This window comes from Lontra canadensis, unplaced genomic scaffold (genome assembly GCF_010015895.1).
Source record: "Lontra canadensis isolate GAN:19392208 unplaced genomic scaffold, GSC_riverotter_1.0 scaffold10, whole genome shotgun sequence".
Taxonomy (NCBI): domain Eukaryota; kingdom Metazoa; phylum Chordata; class Mammalia; order Carnivora; family Mustelidae; genus Lontra; species Lontra canadensis.
Window position 1 is genome coordinate 25,424,430 of NW_022631004.1, and position 27,369 is coordinate 25,451,798.

Consider the following 27,369-nt stretch of genomic DNA (forward strand, 5'->3'; position numbering starts at 1 on the left):
TCATTTCCCAGCCCAAACCAGCCCACTATCCTTAAAAAACGTTAATACAAAATTAGATAAAATGTCTTAGAAGGGGCAGTAAGATGAGATAGACCCTGAAGCTCAAGCTTCTGAGGCTTCCAGATGAATCCACCTCTGTCCACGCAGAGGGTAGAGTGACCCAGCTGCAGAAAGTAACCCACTAGCCCCAAGCATAGCATCCCGGAACTGTAACAAGCTCAGTCTTAATTGAGGCAATTTCCAGCATCACAAAGGGTTCTCTGTCTGTGTATGGGGTGGGACAGCAAGAAGTCCATGGGGCTGAGGAGGAAGACAGAGGTCCTCAGATTGTAGGTCCAGCAGGTCTGTGCCTTCACAACAGAAGTTCTGTCTGCAACTGTTCATTCAAGGGAAAAGACTCAAACTCTCAGAGGTTACAAGAGCCAGAAATATTAGGGCTATGAAATCATAATTGGCTCCATAACAAGGATGGCAACGGACCTACAAGGGAGCCACTAGTAGAGAGAAGCCATGAAGATGCTTCCTAATCTGCAGACAGTATTGGAAGGAGAAGATCCCTAAATAGAACACATAGTAGTGACATCTGAAAGAAGTGTAGGTCAAGTCCCTAGGGGCTTGAATAAGGAAAAGGGACAAGCATGGAGAATACTCCCTAAAATAAAAAAGGAGCTTAACTGTCAGAAATCTTCTGGATTTATTTGAAGAACAGGGGAGAAGATTAGAAATCCAGAGTGATTATCTAGGCAGGAGGCAATGAAGCAGGAGGACTCAGGTGGTACCAGACATAATTGGAGAGAGAGAAGAAATTAAAAAAAAAAATCAAATCACTAGAAATTAGTAGTTGGCTGAATGTGGAACCCAAGGCAAAAGGGATGGTGAGTTTTTTGGAAGAAATATGACAATAAGAAAAACAGTGAATCATGAAGGTGATCCTTTTATAGAGGGAATAACATATCACCAAAATACATATTGTTCATCAACATATCGCCTGTTCGAGCAAAATACAAATACGTGATTGTCCCTTCATTTTGGACATCAAAGGACTATTGTTTGCTTTAATGAAGCCAGTATATGTGACACAGAATTTCTTCTTTTCACAAATTTGCATAAAACATTTAAATTAGCTTCTTTTACTTGTAATATGCAATTGCCAATATTCTTTCTTTAAAGATTTTATTTATTTATTTGATAGACAAATCACAAGGAGGCAGAAAGGCAAGCAGAGAGAGTGGGGGGGGAGCAGGCTCCCTGCTGAGCAGAGAGCCCGATGTGGGGCTCGATCTCAGGACCCTGAGATCATGACCTGAGCTGAAGGCAGAGGCATTAATCCACTGAGCCACCCAGGCGCCCCACCAATATTCTTTCTTAAATGAATGTTTTTAATTAGAAGAAGGAATGTTTATAAATGCTCATTAGGGGCACCTGGGTGGCTCAGTCCATTAAGCGTTCAACTCTTGATTCCAGCTCAGGTCATGATCTCAAGGTTGTGAGACTGAGCCCCATGTCGGGCTCCATGTTGGGCATAGAGCCTGCTTGAGATTTTCTCTTTTCCTCTACCTCTGCCTCTCTCCGTTCATGCACACTCTCTCAATCTCTCTCTCAAATAAATAAATAAATGCTTGCCAGGGACAAAGTACTGAGTCCCTGCTGTCTTTTGCTGATCTCACTCTGTCCTCCCATTAAGTAGTCAATATAGCAAGAAGAGTTTCATCAAGAACAGCCAGCTTTCTTCCTTGATTTGCAGCCTTTATTTATTGAATTAGAAAATTCTCATTTCATACTTGAAAACTTCATTTTAGTAAACGAAAAAACATTTGCATAGAGCTTTAAGAGGTAACAAAAAGAAAATAAAGATCACAAGAGAACATGTTGGGAAACACTGGTGTAAGAAACAGCTGAAATAATTCCTGGGACAGCCCCACATACCATCATCAGGGAGGGGTAGAGAAGGCACAGAAATTACATGGTAAATCCTCGAATCTGTGTATTATAAGGATCTCACAAACACTTCACGGGAACTGTGAGTATTTCTTCTCAGATAGAGCTAATTTTCTGAAATTCTTATAACTCCGTGACTTCTGTCAGGTTCATAAGGAATTCTAGAACTTTGGGAGCTTAGAATTAGATTCCAGGAATTTAACCAGGAGCACTTCATGTCTTCCTTTGCTGCTCCCATAATTTTAAGAACTACTCTGTAGTTGAGATGATTATTCTTCTATCTCCTTCATTGACAGGACATAAGCCAGACAGCCATCTACCTTTTAAATATTCAGTGGAATCAGATGACTTCTGCACTGAATTTCTTGGCATTTCTGCAGGAGAGAATTTCTTTTAAAACAAAAGTAGTGGTAATCATGTCAGATTCCAATTAAGGTAAGTAGTTTTATGTTCCCAAAGAAATAACCTTTCATAAGCCGTGTTTTGCTTCTTAGACTCAGGGGTGTAATTTCATATCCTCAAGGTTTTGAGTCTTTTTTAAGTAACTAGATTGACATTTTTTAGGAAAACACTAGATCAAGGAGACTATTTTTACATTAGGCTAAAAAGCACTGGAAAAACTTTAAAGAATTTTTTTGTAGCATATGTCTACACTAAAGGTTGTAAATTCTATAGGTAAATATTACTGAAAGAAGTTGTTTCTTGTTAACATTTTCTTTCTTGATAAGAACTTTTGAAAAACTGCCAGAAGTTTGTGTAGCAAATACCTAGGGAAGGTTGGGAAGATCTTTCAGCCAGAATTCTCAACCAAGCCTTGCACAGCCATTTTGGATATCCAATTTCAAGCTCTAAATGGAAACACATGGTTAAAAAGAAGTTATTTTCTCCAAAGTCTATAAGCATGTTATGTTTCAGTTACTTATTTTTATCTGCTAATTACAGTAACTTTTCTGGATTATGTTGTACTACATTTATTCATAATTTTCCATATCTCTTTAGCCATGGCTAATTAAACAGTCATTATAAGATGAACAAGCCTATCAAGAAAATGGTTTTGTTTTTCATTACACGAAATCAAACAGTTTGCTTGCACTAAGGAGCAACTTTCTCCACTCTTCAGTATGAGACAGGTCCATCCTTATGAGTTGGAAGGACCATTAGAAATGTCCTTCCTTCCCCAACTCAACAGAGAAAGTGTATTGGGCAAGATCCCTTGTAAGAATATTTTGTGGGGGAAAGCTTCCTATTAACCAGTACATTGGAGGAACCCAACAGAAATCACTGAATGGATGAATGAACTCTGAAATGTAGCCAAACAATGTTCATTTTTGTCTCTCTTTTATAAAAATCACAATTTTTTAATAATTTTTCTAACATATCCATAGCAATTTAAAAGTGAAATCATCCCTCAGATATAGTCAGTTATTGATTGGGTAAGTGACATGTTGATGAAACTATCATGAAATAGCTCTTCAGGAGGAATGGACCTTCTCTTTACCAGTGCTACTATGACCTTTAGAATCCTTCATGAAAACCCATCAGTGCGCATACCCTGGGCAAGAAAAGTTTGAGAAAGAAGTCTTGTTTTTGTTGTGTCTAATGTGTGTTGAGACTGACAATGTCAAATTCTAGCTTGCTCCTGTGGTCAGGTCAGAAACTCTTGGACTGAAACCTGCGTGGTGGAATCACTATTAGAAATCTTAGCATATCAGAGAAAATATTTCCAACCATCTTATTCTTCTGGTAAGGACAAAAAGTGTTCCTACTCAATCAATGCATAGGTAAAGAACACAAAGAATGCTAACATTTGACAAGTTAAAAAATGTGTGTGGGGGCGTGGTACCATCTGTCACAGGAGCCTACCATTTTGGCACTTTGATTTGGATCAGCGATTCCTCTTGGATCTTTATTTGCAGGTTTCTGTAATAAATAAATTTTGTTGTGTCAGATCTCACTCATAGACATATACACACAAACACATACACATGCAGACTATCTCTTCCTGATAGATGAAAAATCTAAGAAAGTTTGTAAATTGCTATGGAGAGGACGGGAGGATGGTTCTGGCCAGTGAAGTCTTAGCAGAAACCATTTTTCTTTATGAACTTTGTGGTGGGTCTCTCCAACAGTGTATTTAGTAAGAGATTTCCAAACATTTTTCAAGAACTAGGGCTTTCATTGAGAAAACATATCTGTTGAAATCCCAGTAAAAACAATATATAAAAATGGATTGGACTGGTTTTAAGTGGGGATTGGGGAGAAATGCTCATTAAGCTCCACTCCAACTGTAGGGCATACTCTGAGATCCTTCTGTGTTATGGGAAAATTCTGTAGAACCACAGACTGAAAACTATCTTAATCACACTCTTTAGCCATTAATAATGAAAGCATAATAAAAAATGTTGATTTGAAAAGAAATACATTGTCAAAAATCTTGGTGATTTCAGTGCCCAGCTCTGAATAATTGTTCTACTGTAGACCTTGAAGATACAGAGACTCTAGCAGTTCAGGAGATCCTAGAGATCCTGTAATAACTCTTTTTTCACTCAGTTTCTCAGGCATCTGTATGCTAATTTGGCTAATGTGTTTCCCTTTCATTAATATTTATCAGGGAGTACACCTCAGTCAGTGGAAAGCCCTCATGCTGATATGGCCCCATTGGAAGCCATCACTGGGTTTTGACCCTTGAAAACCTGGGCAGGGAATAAGGTAGGGTTTGTGAGACAGTTATCCCAAAATCACCATTTGAGGGCCAAAGAAACTCAGTAATTGTAATAAATAATGAGTTAATGCATTGTTTTAAAAAAGTCAGAAATAATTCCCAAGGGTTCATGATGAACACAATGTCAATATTTTACCTAAAAGACCATGCATGACCAAGCATGATTTCCTCATGACCTTCTCAAACTAATTCCAGTCCTCCTGATAAGTGGGGCCTGTTCTATTTCTTCCTCAAATCAGACAGCGATATTATATTATTGGACTTATTCAAGGAACCAGCAAATGGTTAAGGGCACCAAAATTTTTATTGAAATGGCCACAGATCAGTACAAGCAACAGAAAGGAGATAAGGGACCATACCAGTGTGATGTAGTGTGGACTTGAAAAACTGGCTGGAAGCTGCTCCAAGGACTCTGCAGTTATTTGCTAGTGAAAAGAGATACTATTAACCTGCAATTAATATTCAAGCAAGTATGACTATTTCCTAAGTGCTCAATATAAATTTTCTAACTATCTCTGGGATGCAACCTAGTAAATGTACAAATACTAAAACACATGGGAACAATATTCTTCCCTAGGTTATTCTCTTATAATGAAGGAGTCTAAGAACTTATAAAACAAACTTATATTCGAGAAGAATGTGAGTTTCTTTATGAGTTATGATGAAAATTGTGCAAGGCAAGTCTTTCAGCCTCCAAATCTTAATCAAATTGTCTGAATGTCTGAACTTCCATAACAAGCTCCATCCTTTTTGGACTTGGAAGGTCTTTGAGGACCTCCAGAACTTACTGTTGTAATACAGATAGGCTTGGATGAGGTTATCCTCTCTAAAGTATTTTCTATTTGCCTCCAGTGGACATTAATATAACTAGAAAGCATGATCTGGTGGAAATAGAACCTGCCTAGGAGAGGTACTGGGTGGCAGAAGAAAAAAAAATTAAGCATTATTAATGTAAGAGGGAAAGGACATTAAAAGACCTTTCCCAAAGCACCATTTTGCTGAAAACTGGCCGTTGAGGGGTAACTAATGTATCAAATAAGCATCAGTTAAATCGCTATTATTTATACAATTTTCTAACAAATAATACAAAAAGCCTAAATGTGAGATTTGACACTATAATTCTCCTATACAATCTGTGTTTATAAACATATTAGGCACATATACCATTAATAGTGAATTTACTTTATTCATATATCGAAATATATTTATTAAGCTCCTCTTCTGTGTTCCCTCATTTAACCAAAATGCCAAAGCATTTAAGGAACTTGCAATCTAGAAATGGAAACAAATATGCCCCAAGCTCCATGTGAATCTCTGGTTGACTTCTATGAATACTCATTATTGATCACATACTCAGGGCACTTTTCTCCTGACTCTTCTTCTGGAGCACAGCTGTTTTTCATATTAATTCATGAAGCATGTTAACACACATTAAGCACTAAATATTTAGAAAACACTGTGATAAGTACCTTTACATAGTTTCTTAATTAAACCTCAAGGCAAATATACAAGATTTAGATCAGCATCATGTTGTTCATATCACAAAATCTATGTGTAAGCTTAAAAAATTATCACACAATATTTTCCATCTATTCCAGTGGACAATTAAGACTTGCTTTATCATCTTGGTGTCATCATTGGCATAATAAAAAAATATAAACAAATAAAAATAATAAACCATCACACAACCAGAGAAAGATTAACTAACCATCCTTAAATACTTGAGTGCAAGCATTTCTGATATACTCTCATCTGTGTATTTCTGGGGGGTCAAGTGAGACCATGTTCTGCATCATTGTGAAGAAACACAGGGCTTATGGGACATGTGGAGTTGGGGCAAAGCATTCAAAACCTTTGGAGCTGTGTAACCAGACCACCACTAACAACAACAACAACAAATCCTAATTTAAAATACTAGTATTATCATATTCTCATTGGCATTTTCATGTAATAATGGTCAGCTAATACTTAACCTCTGAATTTAAGGCTTATAGTCCCTCCTTCAAGATAGTCGTATTGGGTAATTTCATCAGCATTGTCTTATCAATAATGATTTCCTCAATGGTTAATTTTTTTTTTAAGGGAATGAATTTGTAGCTTCTTAATTTGGACACTCACAGTTTTTTTCAATGAGCTGAATGCACCAGAAATCATAACTGTTGTTAAAGGCAGTTAACAAGCCACTAACTATGGGGACTTCTGCAAGATTGTTGGTTTTTCTCTTACATCTTCATATATTGCTAAAACAGTTATTTCAACCAACTTTTTCCTTTCCTGTAAAATATGCACAAAGAAATGCACAAGTACTAAGTGTAGAGGATGGATTTTCACAAATGAGCAATGAAAGTTGTCAAAGTTGCCCAGAATCAAAAAATAAAACTTTATCTCTTTCTCAGAAGATTCTCTCTTCCCTGTGGTAATCACTACCCTGTCTTCTAATACCATAGATGAGCTTTGACAGTTCTTCAACTTGATATAAATATAAATATTTGGACTTGACATCTTCTGAAAAGTGTGTTTGTGAGATTTATTCATGTGGTAAAGATCAGTAGTTCATTTATTACTCTTTCTCTGTAATTTCCATTGTATGAATCTGTAGCATTTTGTTCATGCCTTTTACTGTTATTAGACATTTTTATTGTGTTCACTTTTTGCAAATATGCTATTGGAACACAATTGTAAATGTTTTCCCAAGGAGCTGCTGGGTCATAGGGGATATGTATGATCATTTTTAATACTTTGTACCAATTTCCCCCATGGTTGTGCTGTTTAAATTCTTATTAACTGTGTATGAGAGTTTTCATTGTCCATATCCCCTCTAGTAATTGGTATTGTTGTCTCTTATTTTTAATCATTTCATAGGACAATATAATACAAATAAAATACATACGGAAAATAGGTTCCTGGCTTAATGAACCATTTAAGGTAAATATCCTTGGAATCACTGCCTTGTTTAAGAAATAAACCTTTGCCATTTCAAATTTCCTATCACTATTGCCACCTACCTCCTTCCCTCAAATTAGCCTCATTCCTGACTTAAAATAACGAACTCACTCTTGCATGTTATTGTACCTTTATTCCCCAAATAGTTCAGCACTACAGTTTGTACATTTTTAAATTTAAAATTTTTACTAGGAAAAAAATACATGTATTTCTGTGTGTTTTGCAGTTGGAGTTAATTTTGTTACTGGTTTGAGGAACGGATCAAAGTTAGTCTTTGTACATATTCATATCCAGTTGTTCCATCACCATCTGTGAAAAGACTGTGCTTTCTCCACTGGAGTGCCTTTGCACCTCTGTAAAAAATCATTTGGCAAATCAACTGGCAATCAATAAATATAGTAATAAACATGTGACTCTCTATACCCCTTTTTACTTAGGTCTTTTACTTAGGTCTTTTAAAGTTTTTCTCAGCAGAATATTACCATTTTCCTTATATACTTCTGGTTCATATTTTGTCAGAAGTACCCTTAAATATTTCACATTTTTGGTGCTATTTCAAATTTAATTTAATTAATTAATTTATTTTAAAGATTTTTAATTATTTATTTGACAGAAAGAGAGAGAGAGAGAGAGATCACAAGCAGGCAGAAAGAGAGGGGAAGCAGGCTCCCCGCCGAGCAGAGAGTCTGATGCCAGGCTCGATTCCAGGACCCTGAGATCATGACCTGAGCTGAAGGCAGAGGTTTAAACCACTGAGCCACGCAGGGCGCCCCTCAAATTTTATTTTTTATTTTATTTCTACATTATTTGTTACTAGTGTATGGAATATAATTAATTTTCATTTATTGTTTTTATATTCTTAAATTTTTTTGTTTTACAAAAACTCCTGCTAATACTTTAAGATTGTTTTGAATTTATAGATCCATTTACAGAGAACTGACCCAACAACAGTGTATTTCCTCAATTTATTTTGGTCTTTTAAAATTTTTCTCTTCAATGTTTTATAGTTTTCTACCTCCATATTTTGTACATATTTTTCAGCTTTATCCCTAAGTATTTTATATTTTTGATGCTGCTGTAAATGTTATTTTGTGGCTTCATTTTGTTTTTTGGATTGTTCATTGTTTGTATATGGAAACACAGTAAGTTTTTGCATATGAATTTGTATCCTAAAGTTTTACTAAATCACTTTTTTTTAAAAGATTTTTTATTTATTTGACAGAGATCACAAGCAGGCAGAGAGAGAGAGAGAGAGAGAGAAGTAGGCTCCCCGCTGAGCAAAGAGCCTGGTATTGGGCTTGATCCTAGGACCCTGAGATCATGACCTGAGTTGCAGGCAGAGGCTTAACTCACTGAGCTACCCAGGCGGCCCCTTACTAAATCTCTTTTATTTACTATAGGTAAATGATAAATGATTATGTCTTCAGCAAATCAAAACAGTTTACTTCCTCCTTTCTTTCTTTTCCTTCCTTCCTTCCTTCCCTCCCTCCTTCTTTCCTTTCCTTTCCTTTTCTTTTCTTTTCTTTTCTTTTCTTTTCTTTTCTTCTCTTTTCTTTTCTTCTCTTTTCTTTTTTCTTTTCTTTTCTTTCTTTCGCCCTTATGGTAATGGCTATAATTTCAAGTAAAAGTAGAAGTGGTGGCAGTGGACATCATTGCTTTGTTCCTGATATTTAGGAAAGGTATTCAGTTTTTAACCACAAATATGACATTAGCTGTAGGTTTTTTGGTAGATACTTTCCTGAGTTTCCTGAGTTTTATCAGGAATATATATCAGATTTTTTTCAAATACTTTCCCTGCATTTATCGAGGTGATCATATGATTTTACTTTTAGTCAAATAATACAGTGGATTAGTCTGATTAATTTTTTTAATGTTAAATTTGCTTTACATTCCTAGGATAAACCTCGTTTGGTCACAATGCATTATTCTTATGCATTGTAAAATTCAGTTGACAAATTTAATATTTATGCATTTATATTTATTAGAATTATTGACAAATAGTTTTTGTTGTTGTTGTTGTAGTAATGTCTTTCTCTAGGTGGATAACAGAAAAATACTGTCCTTATAAAAGGAGTTTGGAAGAGTCCATTCTCCCCCATTTTTTGGAAAAGTTTATATAGAACTAATATTATTTCATCATTATATGTTTGGTAGAATTCACCATTTTTTTGTGGAAAGGTTTTTACTACAAAGTCAGTTTTCTCTGTTACATACAGACCTATTCAGTTTATCTATTTCTTCGTGAATAAGCTTTGGTGATTGGCAACTTTCAAAAAATTTACTATTTAATTACACTGTCAAATATATTAAAATAAAAATTTTCCAAATTAATCTCCATATGCAAAATATTGTCAATTTAATAAGATATACTCTCCTGAGATTTCACCTTTATGATTCCTGATAGTCATGCTGACTCACTTACATTCTTCTGCTCAGTCTAACTGGACGTTTATAAGATCTATTAATTTCTAGAAAATAGCTTTTGCTTTTATTGTTTTCTTCTGTGATTTTTGTTTTGTTTTGTTTTCAATTTCATTGGTACCCAGTACTTGTTATTTTCCTGTCCTCTACTTGCATGGAGCTTTGCTATTCTTCTTCTTCTTCTTTTTTTTTTTTTTTCTTCTTTTTTGGCTTCTTAAAATGAAAGCTGATGTCATTGCTCTCATACCTTACTTCTTTTCTAACATAAGCATTTAGTGCTATAAACTTTCCTTTAATTACTGACTTCACTACTTCCCACAAATTCTGGTAGGTTTTGTTTCATTTTCCTTTAAAGTATTTTCTGTTCTCCTTTTTGAGTTTTTATTTGACCCAAGTGTTTTTAGAATTTGTTATTAAATTTTCAATTGGGGATTTTCCCAATATATTTGTTACTGATTTTTTTTTAAAGATTTTATTTATTCATCTGACAGAGATCACAAGTAGGCAGATAGGCAGGCAGAGAGAGAGGAAGGGAAGCAGGCTCCCTGCTGAGCAGAGAGCCCGATCCGGGGATGTGGGGCTCGATCTCTGAGATCATGACCTGAGCCAAAGGCAGAGTCTTAACCCACTGAGCCACCCAGGCGCCCCTTGTTATTGATTTTTAATAAAATTTTATTTTGAAAGCATATTTTGTATGACCCCATTTCTTTTCATTTTGTTAAGACTTGTTTTATGTCCCCAGGTTCCTGGGTGGCTCAGTCATTTAAGGGTCTGCTTTCAACTCAGGTCATGATCCCAGGGTCCTGGAATTGAGCCTGGCATCTGGCTTCCTGCTCAGTGGGGGGTCTGCTTCTCCCCCTCCCTTTGCCCCTTCCCCCTGCTGGTGCTGTCTCTCAAATAGATAAATAAAATCTTAAAAAAAAATAGATTTGTTTTATGTCCCAAAATAAATTTGTATATGTGAATTTTTCCAATAGTGCACAAATCAATATTTTGTTTAACTAATATATGCTGCTCTGAAATAGAGTCTTGGTTTGCTTGTGTCCTGTCATCCTTTCTTTCCCCACATGTAGACCGAAGGCTCCATTGGTGTGGAATTATGTTAAACTGTTGTTTTCTTGTCACTTAGCTTAGGGCTAGTTCCACTTCAAATACAAATGCAGCTGCTTTTTAAGTCAATTCATTAACTCTTGCAAATGACACTTGCTTACATGAAGGGGATGGATATCAGGGAAAATTGGCTCAGTTCTTGTCTGCTGCTCATCACCAAAGTATCCTTTATTCTCCACTCCCAGTGTATCTCTAAGTGGGCTGTCAAGAAGGAAATTGGATATTGACATAAGGGATAGGATAAGTCGGTGGTTAACATTTAATCATCTAGGAGATTTCTAAAAGATTGATACTCAGGTTACACTCTGTAACAAATCTGAGGTAAGAACTAAAACTAGCATTCTTTTTAGAAATCTCTGATTCCAATGTGCAGTGAAGTTTGGGACCCATTGGGATAAGCATTTGGAGATGAGAACATAAAAATGTTAATTTTTCAATTTACTGTTACTCTTACTTTGTCCTTAGTAAGAGGTTTATACTTCTCCCCTCTAGAGTTTCATCATCTGTGGTGACAAAGCTTTTATCTTCCCAGTAATGGTCCCATGACAACACATAGAAAATACATACCTCTGAATTCGCTTCAACTTAATACATTTTTGGTGATAAATTAATAATACAACTACCCCAACACCAATAATAACCAGGATAAGCACAACAACCAGGATGGATATATCTGCAATATTAAAAAACAAGCTTTAGCCAGGACATCAACTTTAGGACAGTGGAATATTAACTGAGCTGTTATAATCCAGCTTCTCCCTTCCTTAAAGACTTTAATTCCTCCCAACTCCATTTTTTTTTTAAATGTAAAGCAAAAGACCAAGACATTACAGAAATTATTATCTGTATTAGCCATTGACAGTCCACCCAAGAGTCCATTATGTTTAAGAACCACAGTCAGCAGGAAATGTTTTGACTGTCAGTTATTATTAACTGACTATAGAAAAGGCCTTGTTGTGTTATGGGTTCTTAGAAGACCTAACCCAAATTTAACTAGAAGAAGATATATTAATTCTAAAAGGTAATTGTTGTAAATTCAAATTTGGGTATTTAAATATGTGAAATAACTAAAATACCATGCAAACCCACACAGAAATACAACATACACATATTAGATTTCAGAAATAAGGTGGAAAGCTTTCTTACTGTCTAAGCTTTTGATATATGAAAGATATTATATTCTAGGATGCTCACAGGTAACACTTAAGTTTTTTCCCCAATCCACATGTTTCTGTTCTTCCTCGCATTGGCACTCAAGCTCATGGTCACCTACCTGGAAGAGCAATCAGTCATAATTTTATCAAATTATGCATGTGTGTTGCATCTTACTTTGCTTAGTTTTATATCACACACACAGATGCACTCACACATACATTCATTCTTTTACTGATTAATTAACTAAACTGCATATCAGAATCAACCTTTGATAAAAAATAAGCAAACAAAATTACAAGAAGCAACCACTTTTGAAGATGGCCTTTGGGCATGAAAATGATTCCAACAAATTCAAAACCAGATAGACAAGACAGTTTGACTTCTCTTTCTAGAAGGTCTCAATCTTATTAAACGAACAGCCCTGCTAGAGTTACACATAGTACTGGGCAGTGTTAATTGAGGATATATCTATATATCTATATATAATTGAGAAGAGAGAGAGGTATGTATATATATACATATAAATATATATATATATACATATATATTTATATGTATTTATATTATATGTAATTATATGTGCATTTATGTGTGTGTGTATATATATCCTATAGGATATATAGGATAGGAAAAAGGAAATTCTTTTCCAACTCTCTTTCTCTATAATATATATGTAATTATATGTCTATATATTTTAAATATATATGTATATATAAATATATATAATGTACATATATATAATTTTTTGTTGTTTTGTGAAAAGCTTTAGCTTAATGTTGACATTGGTATAATTTAACTATAAGTGACATGATAAACCCAACTTTAAACATTAGGTTTAAACTTCATAGGTACATAAATTACTGGATTTCTAGAGTACCAGTCCAATGATAAAATATATACATACAATATAGGCAATATCTGTGTGTAATACGGGTTTGTGTCTTTAGATCAATTTTATGCACGATACATGAAAAAATTGATCCCAAATATATATTTGATTTAAAAATCACCACACACACACACACACACACACACACACACACACAAACACCATTCCCAGAAATGAAGTCCTATGTAAATAAACAACTGTCAGGACATTAATTTAAAAAGGAGTCAAATCTTACAGCATTTTCATCACATTGAGAAGAGCAATTGGTTGAGTCGTAGACCTTTTCAAGTTCCACACATTCACCATTGCTGCACACCTGGAAATGAAGTTACCCATATGAATTAATAACTTGCTCTTAGAATTTACATGATTTTTTCTGCTGTAAATGACCACATATAGAATCTTTTGTAGAAGAAGAAATCTTCCATATATGTTTTTTTTAAACATTTTTTTAAATTTATTTTCAACATAACAGTATTCATTGTTTTTGTACCACGCCCAGTGCTCCATGCAATCCGTGCCCTCTCCAATACCCATCACCTGGTTCCCCCAACCTCCCCCCCCACCTCTTCAAACCCTTCAGATTGTTTTTCAGAGTCCATAGTCTCTCATTGTTCACCTCCCCTTCCAATTTCCCCCAAATCCCTTCTCCTAACTCCCCATGTCCTCCATGCTATTTGTTATGCTCCACAAATAAGTGAAACCATATGATAATTGACTCTCTCTGCTTGACTTATTTCACTCAGCATAATCTCTTCCAGTCCTGTCCATGTTGCTACAAAAGTTGAGTATTCATCCTTTCTGATGGAGGCATAATACTCCATAGTGTATATGGACCACATCTTCCTTATCCATTCGTCCGTTGAAGGGCATCTTGGTTCTTTCCACAGTTTGGCGACCGTGGCCATTGCTGCTATAAACATTGGGGTACAGATGGCCCTTCTTTTCACTACATCTGTATCTTTGGGGTAAATACCCAGTAATGCAATTGCAGGGTCATAGGGAAGCTCTATTTTTAATTTCTTGAGGAATCTCCACACTGTTCTCCAAAAAGGCTGCACCAACTTGCATTCCCACCAACAGTGTAAGAGGGTTCCCCTTTCTCCACATCCCCTCCAACACATGTTGTTTCCTGTCTTGCTAATTTTGGCCATTCTAACTGGTGTAAGGTGATATCTCAATGTGGTTTTAATTTGAATCTCCCTGATGGCTAGTGATGATGAAAATTTTTTCATGTGTCTGATAGCCATTTGTATGTCTTCATTGGAGAAGTGTCTGTTCATATCTTCTGCCCATTTTTTGATATGATTATCTGTTTTGTGTGTGTTGAGTTTGAGGAGTTCTTTATAGATCCTGGATATCAATCTTTTGTCTGTACTGTCATTTGCAAATATCTTCTCCCATTCCATGGGTTGCCTCTTTGTTTTCTTGACTGTTTCCTTTGCTGTGCAGAAGCTTTTGATTTTGATGAAGTCCCAAAAGTTTATTTTGGCTTTTGTTTCCTTTGCCTTTGGAGACATATCTTGAAAGACGCTGCTGTGGCTGATATTGAAGAGATTACTGCCTATGTTCTCCTTTAGGATTCTGATGGATTCCTGTCTCACGTTGAGGTCTTTTATCCATTTTGAGTTTATCTTTGTGTACGGTGTAAGAGAATGGTCGAGTTTCATTCTTCTACATATAGCTGCCCAGTTTTCCCAGCACCATTTATTGAAGAGACTGTCTTTTTTCCACTGTATATTTTTTCCTGTTTTGTCGAAGATTAACTGACCATAGAGTTGAGGGTCCATATCTGGGCTCTCTACTCTATTCCACTGGTCTATGTGTCTGTTTTTATGCCAGTACCATGCTGTCTTGGTGATCACGGCTTTGTAGTAAAGCTTGAAATCAGGTAACTTGATGCCCCCAGTTTTATTTTTGTTTTTCAACATTTCCTTAGCGATTCAGGGTCTCTTCTGGTTCCATACAAATTTTTGGATTATTTGCTCCAGCTCTTTGAAGAATACCCGTGGAATTTTGATTGGAATGGCATTAAAAGTATAGATTGCTCTAGGCAGTATAGACATTTTAACAATGTTTATTCTTCCGATCCAAGAGCATGGAATGGTCTTCCATCTTTTTGTGTCTTCTTCAATTTCTTTCATGAGTGTTCTGTAGTTCCTCGAGTACAGATCCTTTACCTCTTTGGTTAGGTTTATTCCCAGGTATCTATGATTCTTGGTGCTATAGTAAATGGAATCGATTCTCTAATTTCCCTTTCTGTATTTTCATTGTTCGTGTATAAGAAAGCCACTGATTTCTGTACATTGACTTTGTATCCTGCCACGTTACTGAATTGCTGTATGAGTTCTAGTAGTTTGGGGGTGGAGTCTTTTGTGTTTTCCATATAAAGAATCATGTCATCTGCGAAGAGAGAGAGTTTGACTTCTTCATTGCCAATTTGGATACCTTTTATTTCTCTTTGTTGTCTGATTGCTGTTGCTAGGACTTCTAATACTATGTTGAACAAGAGTTGTGAGAGTGGGCATCCTTGTCGTGTTCCTGATCTCAGCGGGAGGGCTGCAAGCTTTTTCCCATTGAGGATGATATTTGCTGTGGGTTTTTCATAGGTAGATTTGATGAAGTTCAGGAATGTTCCCTCTATCCCTATACTTTGAAGCGTTTTAATCAGGAACGCATGCTGGATTTTGTCAAATGCTTTTTCTGCATCAATTGAGAGGACCATGTGGTTCTTCTCTCTTTTCTTATTAATTTGTTCTATCACATTGATTGATTTGCGAATGTTGAACCATCCTTGTAGCCCAGGAATGAATCCCACCTGGTCATGATGGATCATCTTTTTAATGTGCTGTTGGATCCTGTTTGCTAGGATCTTGTTGAGAATCTTAGCATCCATATTCATCAGTGATATTGGTCTGAAATTCTCCTTTTTGGTAGGGTCTTTGCCTGGTTTGGGGATCAGGGTAATGCTGGCTTCATAGAAAGAGTCTGGAAGTTTTCCTTCTGCTTCAATTTTTTGAAACAGCTTCAGGAGAATAGGTGTTATTTCTTCTTTGAAAGTTTGGTAGAATTCCCCAGGGAATCCGTCAGGTCCTGGGCTCTTGTTTTTTGGGAGGTTTTTGATCACTGCTTCAATCTCGTTACTAGATATTGGTCTGTTTAGGTTGTCGATTTCTTCCTGGTTCAATTTTGGGAGTTTATAGTTTTCCAGGAATGCATCTAGGTTGCTTAGCTTATTGGCATATAACTGTTGTTCCATATATGTTTGACAGATAATTGAAATGAATATAGTATACATTCAAATACTGTTCTATGCAAACTCCTAATTAAAATGTCTATATCCTTCCTAATTTTTCAAATATTAATCTATCAAAGATTCTATAACCATAGGTACAATTTCTTTTATCATTTTTATTGTTTTATTTTGATTTGATAATGTTCCATGCTTGCTGTATCAATTAATCTTATTTATGCTTATTAACTCTGTTTTAAATTTTGCTTTTTATTTTTTGTACGTTTTATAACCAAATTATTGTTGTTTTTGTTGCTTATAATTATTACCTGGCTTATCTTCATTCATTTATTTAATTTCTACCTGTTATTTTTATTTTTACCCACTTCTTTTAAAAAGCACATAAAAGGAAATGCTTTTCCAACTCTATTGAGGTATAATAGACAAATAAAAATTGTATACTTTAGAGTACATATTATGATCGTTTGTTATACTTATATATTGTGAAATGTAAAACAACCTAATGAACACATACATTACCTTAAACAGTTACTTTTTTGTGGTTGGAACACTTAAACTTTACTCTCTTAGAACGTTTTAAGTATATATTACAGTATCTAACTAGAGCCACCAAGATCTACAGTAGCTCCTCAGAATTTACTGAGAACATAGTTTATACTCTTTGACCAACATCTCCCCATTTCCCCCACCTGGCAGCCATCATTCAACTCTCTGTTTGTGACTTTTACTTTTTTTTTAGTTTCCACATATAAGTGAGATCATACAGTATTTGCTTTTTTGTGACTTGTTTATTTTTGTTAGCATGCATGAAATGTCCTCCAAGTTTGTCCACATTGTTGCCACTGACATAATTTCCTTCTTTTTAAAAAACTAAATAATATTATATATTACATATTTTCATTACCTTTTTACCTGTCAAAGGACGTTTAGATTGTTCCCATATCTTGACTCTTGTAAATATTGTAAATAATGGTGCAATGAGCATGGAAGTACAGATACCTCTTCAAGATCTAATTTCAACTTCTTTAAGTTCTGTGTCCAAAAGTGAGATTCCTGGAGCATAGGGTAGTTCTATCTTTAATTTTTTAAGGAACCACTATACAGTTTCTATAATGGCTATGCCAATTTATATTCCCACCAACAGTGCACACGGGTACTCAAAAAGAGTACTCCACATCCTCTCCAACATTTTTTATTTGTTGTTTTTTGATAACAACCAAACTAAAAGGTGTGGGGTAATACCTCATAGTGGCTTTGATTTTCATTCCCTTGAATATTAATGATGTTGAACTCCTTTTCATTTACTTGTTGGTCATTTGTATAAATATCCAAACAAGTCCTTTGCTCATTTTTTTTGAATTGGACTATTTGGGGTTTTATTGCTATTGGTTGTATGAACTATTTTTAACTTTTATCTATTAGCCATTTATCAGATATGTGGCCTGCAAGTATTTTTCACATTCCATTGATTACTTTTTCATTTTCTTGATTGCAGCCTTTGCTGAAGAAATCTTTACTTTGATGTAGTCTCACTTATTTATTTTTGCCTTTTGGCCTGTGCTTTTGTTGTCACATACAAAACATCCAATCCTGGGCTTTTCCTTGTTGGAAAATTATTAATTATTATTCTGATTTCCTATTTGTTCAGATGTTCTATTTCTTCATCATTTAATCTTGGTACGTTGTATGCTTCTTAGAATTTATCCATTTCTTTCAAATATTCAACTTGTATAATTATTCATAGTATTTTCTTATAATACTTTTATTTCTGTGATATCAGTTGCAATTCTCCTGTCATTTATAATTTTTTTTGAATCATCCCCTTTTGTTTCTTGGTTAGTCTACTTAAAAGTTTGTCAATTCTGTTTACCTTCTAAAAATTAAAACAATTTCCTTAATCTTTCCTGTTGTCTTTCTTGTTTCATTTATTTCTGCTCTAAAAATCTTTATTTCCTTACTTCTCCTAACTTTGGGCTTAGTTTTCTTCTTCTTTTTCTAGTTCCTTGAAGCATAACATTAGGTTGTTTATTTGAAATTTTTCTTTTTTCTTAATGTAGGCTTTATTGTTATATACTTCCCTCTTTGAACTGGTTTTGCTGCATTTCATAAGTTTTCTATGTAGTGTTTCCACTTTCCTTTGTCTTGGATATTTTTTGGCTGTCCTGTCAATCTCTTCTTTATTCACTTGTTTTTCAGGAATCTACTTTTCATTTTCTAAATATTTGTGAATTTTCCTAAGTTCCTCCTGTTTTGATTTCTAATTTTCTACCACTGTGGTCAGAAAAAATATTTGATATTATTTCAGTCTTCTTAAATATGTTGAGACTGTTTTGTAGGCCAACATATGATCTATCCCAGAGAATATTCCAAGTACACTTGAGAAAAATGTGCATTCTATGATTGCTGAATGAAATATTCTGTATATATCTGTTAGGTCCATTTGGTCTATAGAGTTATTCAAGCACATTGTATTCTTTATGATTTTCTGTGTAGATAATTTATCCATTGTTGAAAGTGGGGCATTAAAGTCCCATACTATTGTATTGTATTTCTCCTTCCTGTTTATATTTTCTGTATATATTTTCTTTATATATTTAGATCCTCCAATGTTAGATGCATATCATATATACTTAGAATTGTTATATCCTCTTGATGAATTGAGCCCATTATCATCATATAGTGATCATTTTGATCATTTTGTTTGTGACATTTATGATTGAAAATATATTTTTTCTGATATAAATATGGCCACACTGTTCTCTGTTGCCATTTTCATGCAATATTTTTTATCCTTTACTTTAAGCCTGTGTCCTTAAACATACCATGAGTATTTTATAGGCTATATATTGTTGGATACTGGTTGTTGATGTTGTTTTTTAAACCAACAACCAGTCTGTGTCTTTTGAATAGATAAATCTAGATTCAATGTAATTATTTATAGTTAAAAACTTACTGTTTTCATTGTTAATTGTTTTCTGAGTGCTTTATAGCATCTTTGATCCTTTCTTCCTCTCCTCCTCTCTTCTTTTGTTCTTTGTTGATTTTTTGTAGTGGTACATTTTGATGTTTTTTTCTCTTTATCTTTTGTGTATCTACTAGAGATTTTTTTTTTTTAATCATTGGCATACTTTTACTTCTCTTCCCTCTATATTTCATGCTTTTGATATCATATTTTGCTTGTCTTTATATTGTGTACCCAGTATCAAATTATTGTAGCTATAGTTATTTTTAATATTCTTGTCTTTTAACTTTTATATTAGAGTTAAAATACATTTACACACTATCTTCACAGTATTAAAGCATTTTGAATTTGACTATTTACCTTTACTAATGACTATTATAGTACAAATGTACTATATATATAAATGTATTATAGTTACTCAGCATCCTCCCTTTCAACTTTAACACTATTTATAAGGCAGGTATAGTGGTGTTGAACTCCTTCAGCTTTTATTTAAGAACATCTTTAATTTTCTTTCATTTCTGAAACATAGCTGTGTTGGATATAGCACTGTTAGCAGGGCTTTCTTTGTTTTGTATGTTTATTTGTTTGTTTTGTTTTGTACTTTGAGTATATCATCCCACTCTCTCTTGGCCTATGAGACTTCTACTGAGAAGTTTATTAATAGTTTTATAATATTCCTTCTTATATGATGAGTTGCTTTTCTCTTGTTTTCTAAGTCCTCTTCCTGTCTTTGACTTTAGACTGTTGGTTTATAATGTATCTCTGGATACTCTTAGGACTGGTCTCATGTGGGGTCTTTTGAGCTTTCAGAATCTAAATGTAGATATCCTTCCTGGTATTTGGCAAATTTTCAGCCATTATTTTTAAAATAATCTTTATTCCCCTCTCTTTCTCTTTCTCTTCTCCTTCCGGGACACACATAATGCATACATTCATTTTTTGTCATTGGTGTCATATAGGTTCCATATGCTTTCTTCACTAGTTTTTATTCTTTTTTCTTTTGTTTCTCCAACTTTTTAATTTCAAGTGACTTATTTTTAAGATTGCTGACTTTTTTCTTTGGAATGATCCAGTCTGCTGTTGAAGCTTTCCATTGACTTTTTTATTTCTATAATGTATTTTTCAACTCCAATATTTCTGTTTCACTTTTTTAATGGTTTTTATTTCTTTGTTAAACTTATGTTTTTCACGCTTTGCTTTCTTGATTCCATTTAGTCATCTATTTGTGTTCCCTTGCATCCTTTTGAACGTCTTTAAAATGATTACTTTGAATTCTTTGTCAAGAAAATCTTACATCTCCATTTCTTTGGGATCAGTTGCTAAAGCTTTATGAGTTTTCTTCAGATGATATTATGTTTGCCTGAATCTTTGGGATCTATGTACTATTGCATTGGTGTCTGTGCATTTCAAGGAGCAGACATCTTTTCCAGGTTTTACAGATTGATTTTGTCGGGTAAAAGCCTCCTGTTGTATCCCTTGGGCTGGCATGATTGCTTCCAGGATTACAGTTGAGTGAGACTAGGACCAGGTTATGTGGCTGTCATCTGGTCTGTAGTAGGATCTGCAGTTTACTGGTCTGTGAATAGGGATTTGGGTAAATGTGGATTCTGCATGGTACCTGGTGACTGAGACAGGACTGTCTCCGTGACCTTGGTCAAGTGGACTGGCACTGTAACAAGGGTCTACCACAACATCTGAGTCAGATGGCTGGCTTGTTTCTAGGTGCGTGAATGGGTGTATCTCTTATAGGGTCCTTGGCTTCTATTGGGACATTGAGCAAGGTGCCTCTGGGTGCATAGGCTGACATGTTTCCTGGAAATTCTGTGGTCAGGAAGATTGCCTAGAGCTGCACTTGGGAAAGAAGGAATAGAATGAAGTTTCACAGCCACTTCAGGTTCTGTGTTTGGACCAAGATCTGCAGGTCTGCCTCCAGGGATATGGATAGATGTGTCTTCTAGTAGGTGACTAGGCAGATGTTGTTGCTGGTGATACCAAAGCCAAATGGGGCTGTTCCCAAGCAACAGGAGATATGGGTGTTTATGGGTCTGTAGCCAGGACTATGGTCAATAAGCTCATCACCTAGGCATGGGCCTGCTTTCTCAAAACAAATCTTTGGTCTTTGACACCACCAATGTTTTGCAAGATCCTCCCTGGATTTTAAAGTTCTGAAAAAGGTACTTTTTCCATGGCTTGCTACCAAATTATTGTTGCTGTGGGGAGATATTACTGGGACACCTCTCATTCCATACTTTAATATTTTAAATAGGGAAATTTTAATCCATTTATATTTATTATGATAAGATGTGTTTAATTTTACTCTTTTCATCTTTTTATATGATTTTAAATGTTAGACATTTTAGTTTATCTTTTTTATCTTTATTATTTTTTCTCCAATTATTTGAAAGCTATATGTTTTGTTTTTTAACATTGATTCAGCTTACATTAAAATATTTAAATCTAAGTTATTTCATCATTTTTAAGATCAAATAAGCATTAACTTTTCATTATGTAAGATAAGACTTTGTCACATTTTTTATTTTTCTTCTTCTTCTTAATTCATATATTTGAGAAAATTAAAATTTATAAAGATCATTATTATTCAGTATTCAATATTTTTAAATTCATAATAAACACATTAATAATATAAATTACTAGAATTTACTCAAAATTAGTATAGATTTTCTTGCTTGCAACTATTTCCTTAATATTCTATCTTCTCATTTAACTTTTAGTTTAATTCATTTCCCAGTTGACCAGAGTACTTTCTTTTTTTTTTTTATATATTTATTTATTTCTTTTATTAAACTGTAATGTATTATTTGTTTCAGGGGTACAGGTCTGTAATTCATGAGTCTTACACAATTCACAGCACTCACCATAGTATATATCCTCCCCAATGTCCATCACCCAGCCACCTCATCCTTCCCACTCCCCTCCCCTCCAGCAACCCTCAGTTTGTTTCCTGAGATTAATAGGCTCTTAAGGTTTGTCTCCCTCTCTGGTTTCATCTTGTTTCATTTTCCCCTCCCTTCCCCTATGATCCTCTGTCTTGTTTCTCAAGTTCTTCATATCAGTGAGATCATATGATAATTGTCTTTCTCTGATTGACTTGTTTCACTTAGCATAGTATCGTCTAGTTCCATCCACATCATTGCAAATAAATGCTGTCTAATTTACTGTAGTTTTTTTTTTTTAAGTTATAAAGTGTGTGAGGATGTCATTCTATTGCTTTACTATATGAATAATAATTTGGCTGTATGTACAGTTTTGGGGTCCCAATACTTCCATTCTCCAAAGGTCCATAGATTTTGCTACATTATCTTATGGCATTTCTTTCTGAAGATAAATAAAATGATAACCTGATAACTTTGTTGTCATTGTTGTTGTTGAAAACTGATACTTGCCTTCTTTGGTGCTTATAGAACATTTTCTTTATTGTTGACTTCATGCTGTAAAGATTAGTCTTATGCTCATCTTTCTATGAATTTTTCTAAGTTGAGTTTTTATTTTATACATTCTTCAATTCAGAGATTTTTTTTAAATTATACCTTTAATTACACTTTTACCTATATTATGTTTTCTTTATCTGGGATTCCTATTAAAACTGTATCAGATTGGGCACCTGGGTGGCTCAGTCGGTTAAGCAACTGCCTTCAGCTCAGGTCATGATCCCAGGGTCCCAGAATCGAACCCTGCATCAGGCTCCCAGCTCCACAGGGAGTCTGCTTCTCCCTCTGACCTTCTACCCTCTCGTGTTCTCCCTTACTTGCTCTCTCTCTTAAATAAATAAATAAATAAAACCTTAAAAAAATTGTCTCAAATTTATTAGGACTATTTTTCCTTTTTTTATTCATTTTCTTCTTTAGAATTCCTTTATCTCATTCTCATGTGTTAAGAAGTTTAGCTTCTAATTTACTATACTTTGTGGTTTACTACACTTCATGGTTTACTGCTCAAATTATATGTAAATCAGTAATTATTATTTATTTTGTAATTTGAAGGCAGCACTTGTGATTTTTAAATAATACCATTTTTATAGATTTAAAATCTTTTTAAATCTGACTAAAATATAAACTTTTTTCCTAAATGATTTCTCTCTTTTTTAATGTATGTCTGTTTCATAGGGGACTATTGTCTATGAGTCCTCAGATTAATCTCCATTGTTCACACTGTTAAATTCTTTTGTCTGTTGCTATTTGTTCTCTTTGATTATTCTTAGAGAATGGATTTTCATATATACATGATCAAATGAACACTGGAATTATGCTGTTTTCATATACTTCAGTCTCAACTAAAGGAAACATTGAAATGTTTCTTATTTTGATTTTGCCATTTTTATGTGTTTAATAAAGATAAAACTACAGAGACAGGTTGCAGCAATTCTTTTGTGCCTCAGAGGACTAACTAGTCCTTCCTTCCCCCTTCACCTCTACTCTTGTTCTTTCCAATGTATTATCCTTCCCTTTTCATCTTTTCTCACTGTTTTCCTTTTGTTTTATTTTTCCTATTTATGTTGCTAAGGAAAAAGTCATTCAAGGACAATGGGATATGTTTGCCTTCATTTTCTATGCCAAATCAAAATTTACCTGGAAAGAAAAACAATTATGAGAAACTAGAATGTTTTTATTCATTTTAATTTACTCATATCTAAAAATAGCATCATTATAAAAATGAGATGAAAAGTCTATAAATATCTCATTGTAAAAATGAGATGAAAAGTCCATACCAAAAGAGGTATCTTTGTGATACCTCTATAAACTGGCATTTGTTTCCATGAATTCCCGCATTATGAATTGACCCAATAACTGGCACCATTGTGATTGGTACACTTCTATATTAAGATTACTTTTGTGGGAGCCTGGGTGGCTCAGTGGGTTAAGCCTCTGACTTTGGCTTGGGTCATGATCTCAGGGTCCTGGGATCGAGCCCCACATTGGGCTCTCTCTTCAGTGAGGAGCCTGCTTCCTCCTTTCTCTTGCCACCTGCCTCTCTGCCTGCTTGTGATCTCTGTCTGTCCAATAAATAAATAAAATCTTAAAAAAAAAAAAAAGATTACTCTCGAAAGAATAGGCACTCTATGTGGTGGCATATGGTTACAACATGCTTATAAGATCAAGATGCAGAACAACGGCTTCCCTATAAATTCCTTTGTTCACCCCCTACCACTCATTATGGGGTTCTATGAAGGGTAAGTCATACTTCTGCTTGTATTTTTGGATGATTTTTCTTACCTGGAGTGAATAGAAAATTGTTTGGTATTTTCTTTAACCTGATGTCTCATACACTCTTTCACTGAAAGTCCCTGAACTTTCTAGTATGTGGTTGTACACATACCTAAAATTTCACAAATACAGATTCTTCATCATTTTAATATTTAGCAATTTTAATGGGAAACTGTTAAGTGTATGGATTTGAAATATAGATATCCATTAAATAATTAAATTCTAATTCCTTTTTTTCATTCTGAATTTTGTTTTTCAATTCATTTCTCTATCACGTTATATGAATGAAACTGTAATGTTTGTGGGTGATGGTGTGGGAGGAGAGGAGCTATATTACAGACAAACTATACTATTTCACAATAACTGATTTTTGAAAAGTATTATGTTTTCCATATATTCTTGTGTTTATAAACCTTAATGAATTGGCTGTTATTTTTAGTACATGTCCTGAAGTTTTCATCTTGGAATGATAAACTTCTTCTGATCTGGCCTTATTTTAGAAAACTTCATTTTCTGACATTTTACCCAAAGCTCCAATCACACTGAAATTGTGTTTCCTGACTATGCCATACATTTTGTACCTTTGCATGTTATATAGGTATTTCTTTCTAAAAAGTCTTACATTATTTTTTCTGCATTGAAAAATGTTTGTCATGTCAAAGCTGAAATGTCATTAATTTAATGGCATCATAAGATGCCATTCATGTTCTCCAACTAAAGGCAATCACTTTTTCCTTTGGACTCAAAAGTTCATTGGTCACCAATGAACTATGAAAGCACTTGTTTTAGATCATAATATATGTAATTTAATTTATGAAATTCTCAAGTACACTCATATTTACATTACTTGTTTCCCTTATGGCCACTGGCATCATAGTATGTGCCCCAAAAATATGGCTGAATGAATAAAATAATTGAAGAACACATAGCTATTTCATAGTCAATTTTAAATAAAAATTATGTCTATAATTTCACTGTAAGATACTAATTAAGAACACTTATAGCACTCACAAATCATTTTGTATAACTGAGGTTAAACAAAATGAATATTCATTATAGCATTATTACTACTTTGCTCAATTAAAAAAAAAAGGTTGCCCATTTGTTTCTGCTTATATAGGCCATATATAGGCCCTCAGGAACCAATTATAGAAAATAATGCTTTAAAGTGGCTGTACCAAGAAGTTTTAATATAACAAACGACTTTCATCTTACCATTCCATCTCCACATTTTGTTCCAGGAGCAACCAGGCCCAAATCTTTAGAATTTTGGTATAAAATAAAAGTTTTGCACTCAGTGGTGACATTCAGCTTTGAAGTCTTCTTAAGGTGATTAATATTTTCTTTACCAGGCAGAGATGAATGCTGCCCTCTGCTGCAGTGTATCTTTCCACATTTGACATTTCTGAAGGAAAGGGAGAATATTCTCAGGTTTGGGACCAGGAAATAGAACTTTACAGATATGAGGCTGTCAGTGAAGTGGCCTGGTTGCTTTTCTCTAGACCCAAGCTCATCAACGGGCTGCAGAAGCACCAAGTGAAGCAGGGTGAAAGGTTAGACAAAGTCCTGACTCTGGGACATGTAAAATGATTGCATTTCTTTATAGTTTTGTGATTCCCACAAACAATATTAGCTCAAATTTACAGGAGAATATTCCTTATTAGTAATTTCAATTCATCTAACTTTCATCAAGATGTTAAGATTTCTTTCTTTATCTTTCTTGCACAGAGCACATCAGTTAATTCTCACAAAAAACCTGTGAGTTTGATATTATTATAATACCCATTTTACAGATTAGGCAACAACTGGAAGTAAAAGGAAGTTAACTGACTGCCCAGTTTCACCTAGAGTATTTAGGAACAAAGTTGAACTTGACCAAAGTTGTTTTTAGTCTAAATCCTGTTTTGTGGTACAGAAAAAAAAAAAAAGCTTTTCTGAGTATAACGAATCTGGAAGAATGACACAGCTAATACTTTCTAAAATCAGATCTAATTTCCACTTCTCCCTTCCAATTTCAACTTCTACTTTTCTTTCCTTTTATGGCTTCACTTTTTTCCTTCTCTCTGTTCTTTTCTTTCTTTCCACTCTATTTTTCTCCTCCTGTCTGCTCTTTCCTATTTTTTGTAGCTTCTCTTCCTCCCTTTCTTTCCTAAGAATTTTAACTCTTTCCCATTTTTCCTCCTTATATCTCATGGCCTTCAACTCATAAATTTGCCAGTTACACAATCAGGGATGTGTGCTTGCTCCCTTACTCCCCCTTCTCCTAACCTCCTCAGTAAAAAGAGGTTAGCAGCTGTCAGAACAAGAGAGTTCTGATTTTGCAAAAACACTCTTAGAAGGCACTTACTTTTCTTTACATGGTACTTACTTCTCTTCACAGGGAATTAATCTGTTTTCCTTGTTTTTGCAGTATCCAAATCTATTTCCTTTTTTATTCATCTCATAGCAGAGATCAGAACTGTCTTTCACCTCTAGGATCCAAAATGGAATGATTGAAGTAAAATAATAACTTGAATGTTATAAATCATAACATTTCTTATATTTCTAATTGAAATTTTATTTTCATGTGGTGGTAAGGCAGAATAAGATAAGTAAATCACTTTAAACTTATCCTATTATATTAGAAAGATATTTTACAGAGGTGTATGGATATAAAAATGTAACAAACATACTTTAACACACATATTGAGCTAGTTAATTAATATTAGAGGTAATAGCAACTAATATTAAAGGTAATATTCAGAGAGATTC

At 34.3% G+C, this 27,369-nt stretch overlaps 1 protein-coding gene across 1 annotated transcript in view; it reads right to left on the minus strand.

The window, feature by feature from the left end:
• Positions 1-246: 246 nt before the first annotated feature.
• ADAM7 (ADAM metallopeptidase domain 7) overlaps positions 247-27,369 on the minus strand; it is an 81,673-nt gene continuing 54,550 nt past the window's right edge. Inside the window, exons 15-22 of the mRNA XM_032855902.1 lie at positions 26,987-27,089; positions 25,834-26,023; positions 13,414-13,494; positions 12,329-12,407; positions 11,702-11,807; positions 11,236-11,335; positions 3,782-3,858; positions 247-376 (exon numbers count right to left, since the gene is read on the minus strand). Coding sequence (XP_032711793.1) covers positions 247-376; positions 3,782-3,858; positions 11,236-11,335; positions 11,702-11,807; positions 12,329-12,407; positions 13,414-13,494; positions 25,834-26,023; positions 26,987-27,089 — 866 coding nt within the window. The remainder of the gene's footprint in view (positions 377-3,781; positions 3,859-11,235; positions 11,336-11,701; positions 11,808-12,328; positions 12,408-13,413; positions 13,495-25,833; positions 26,024-26,986; positions 27,090-27,369) is intronic.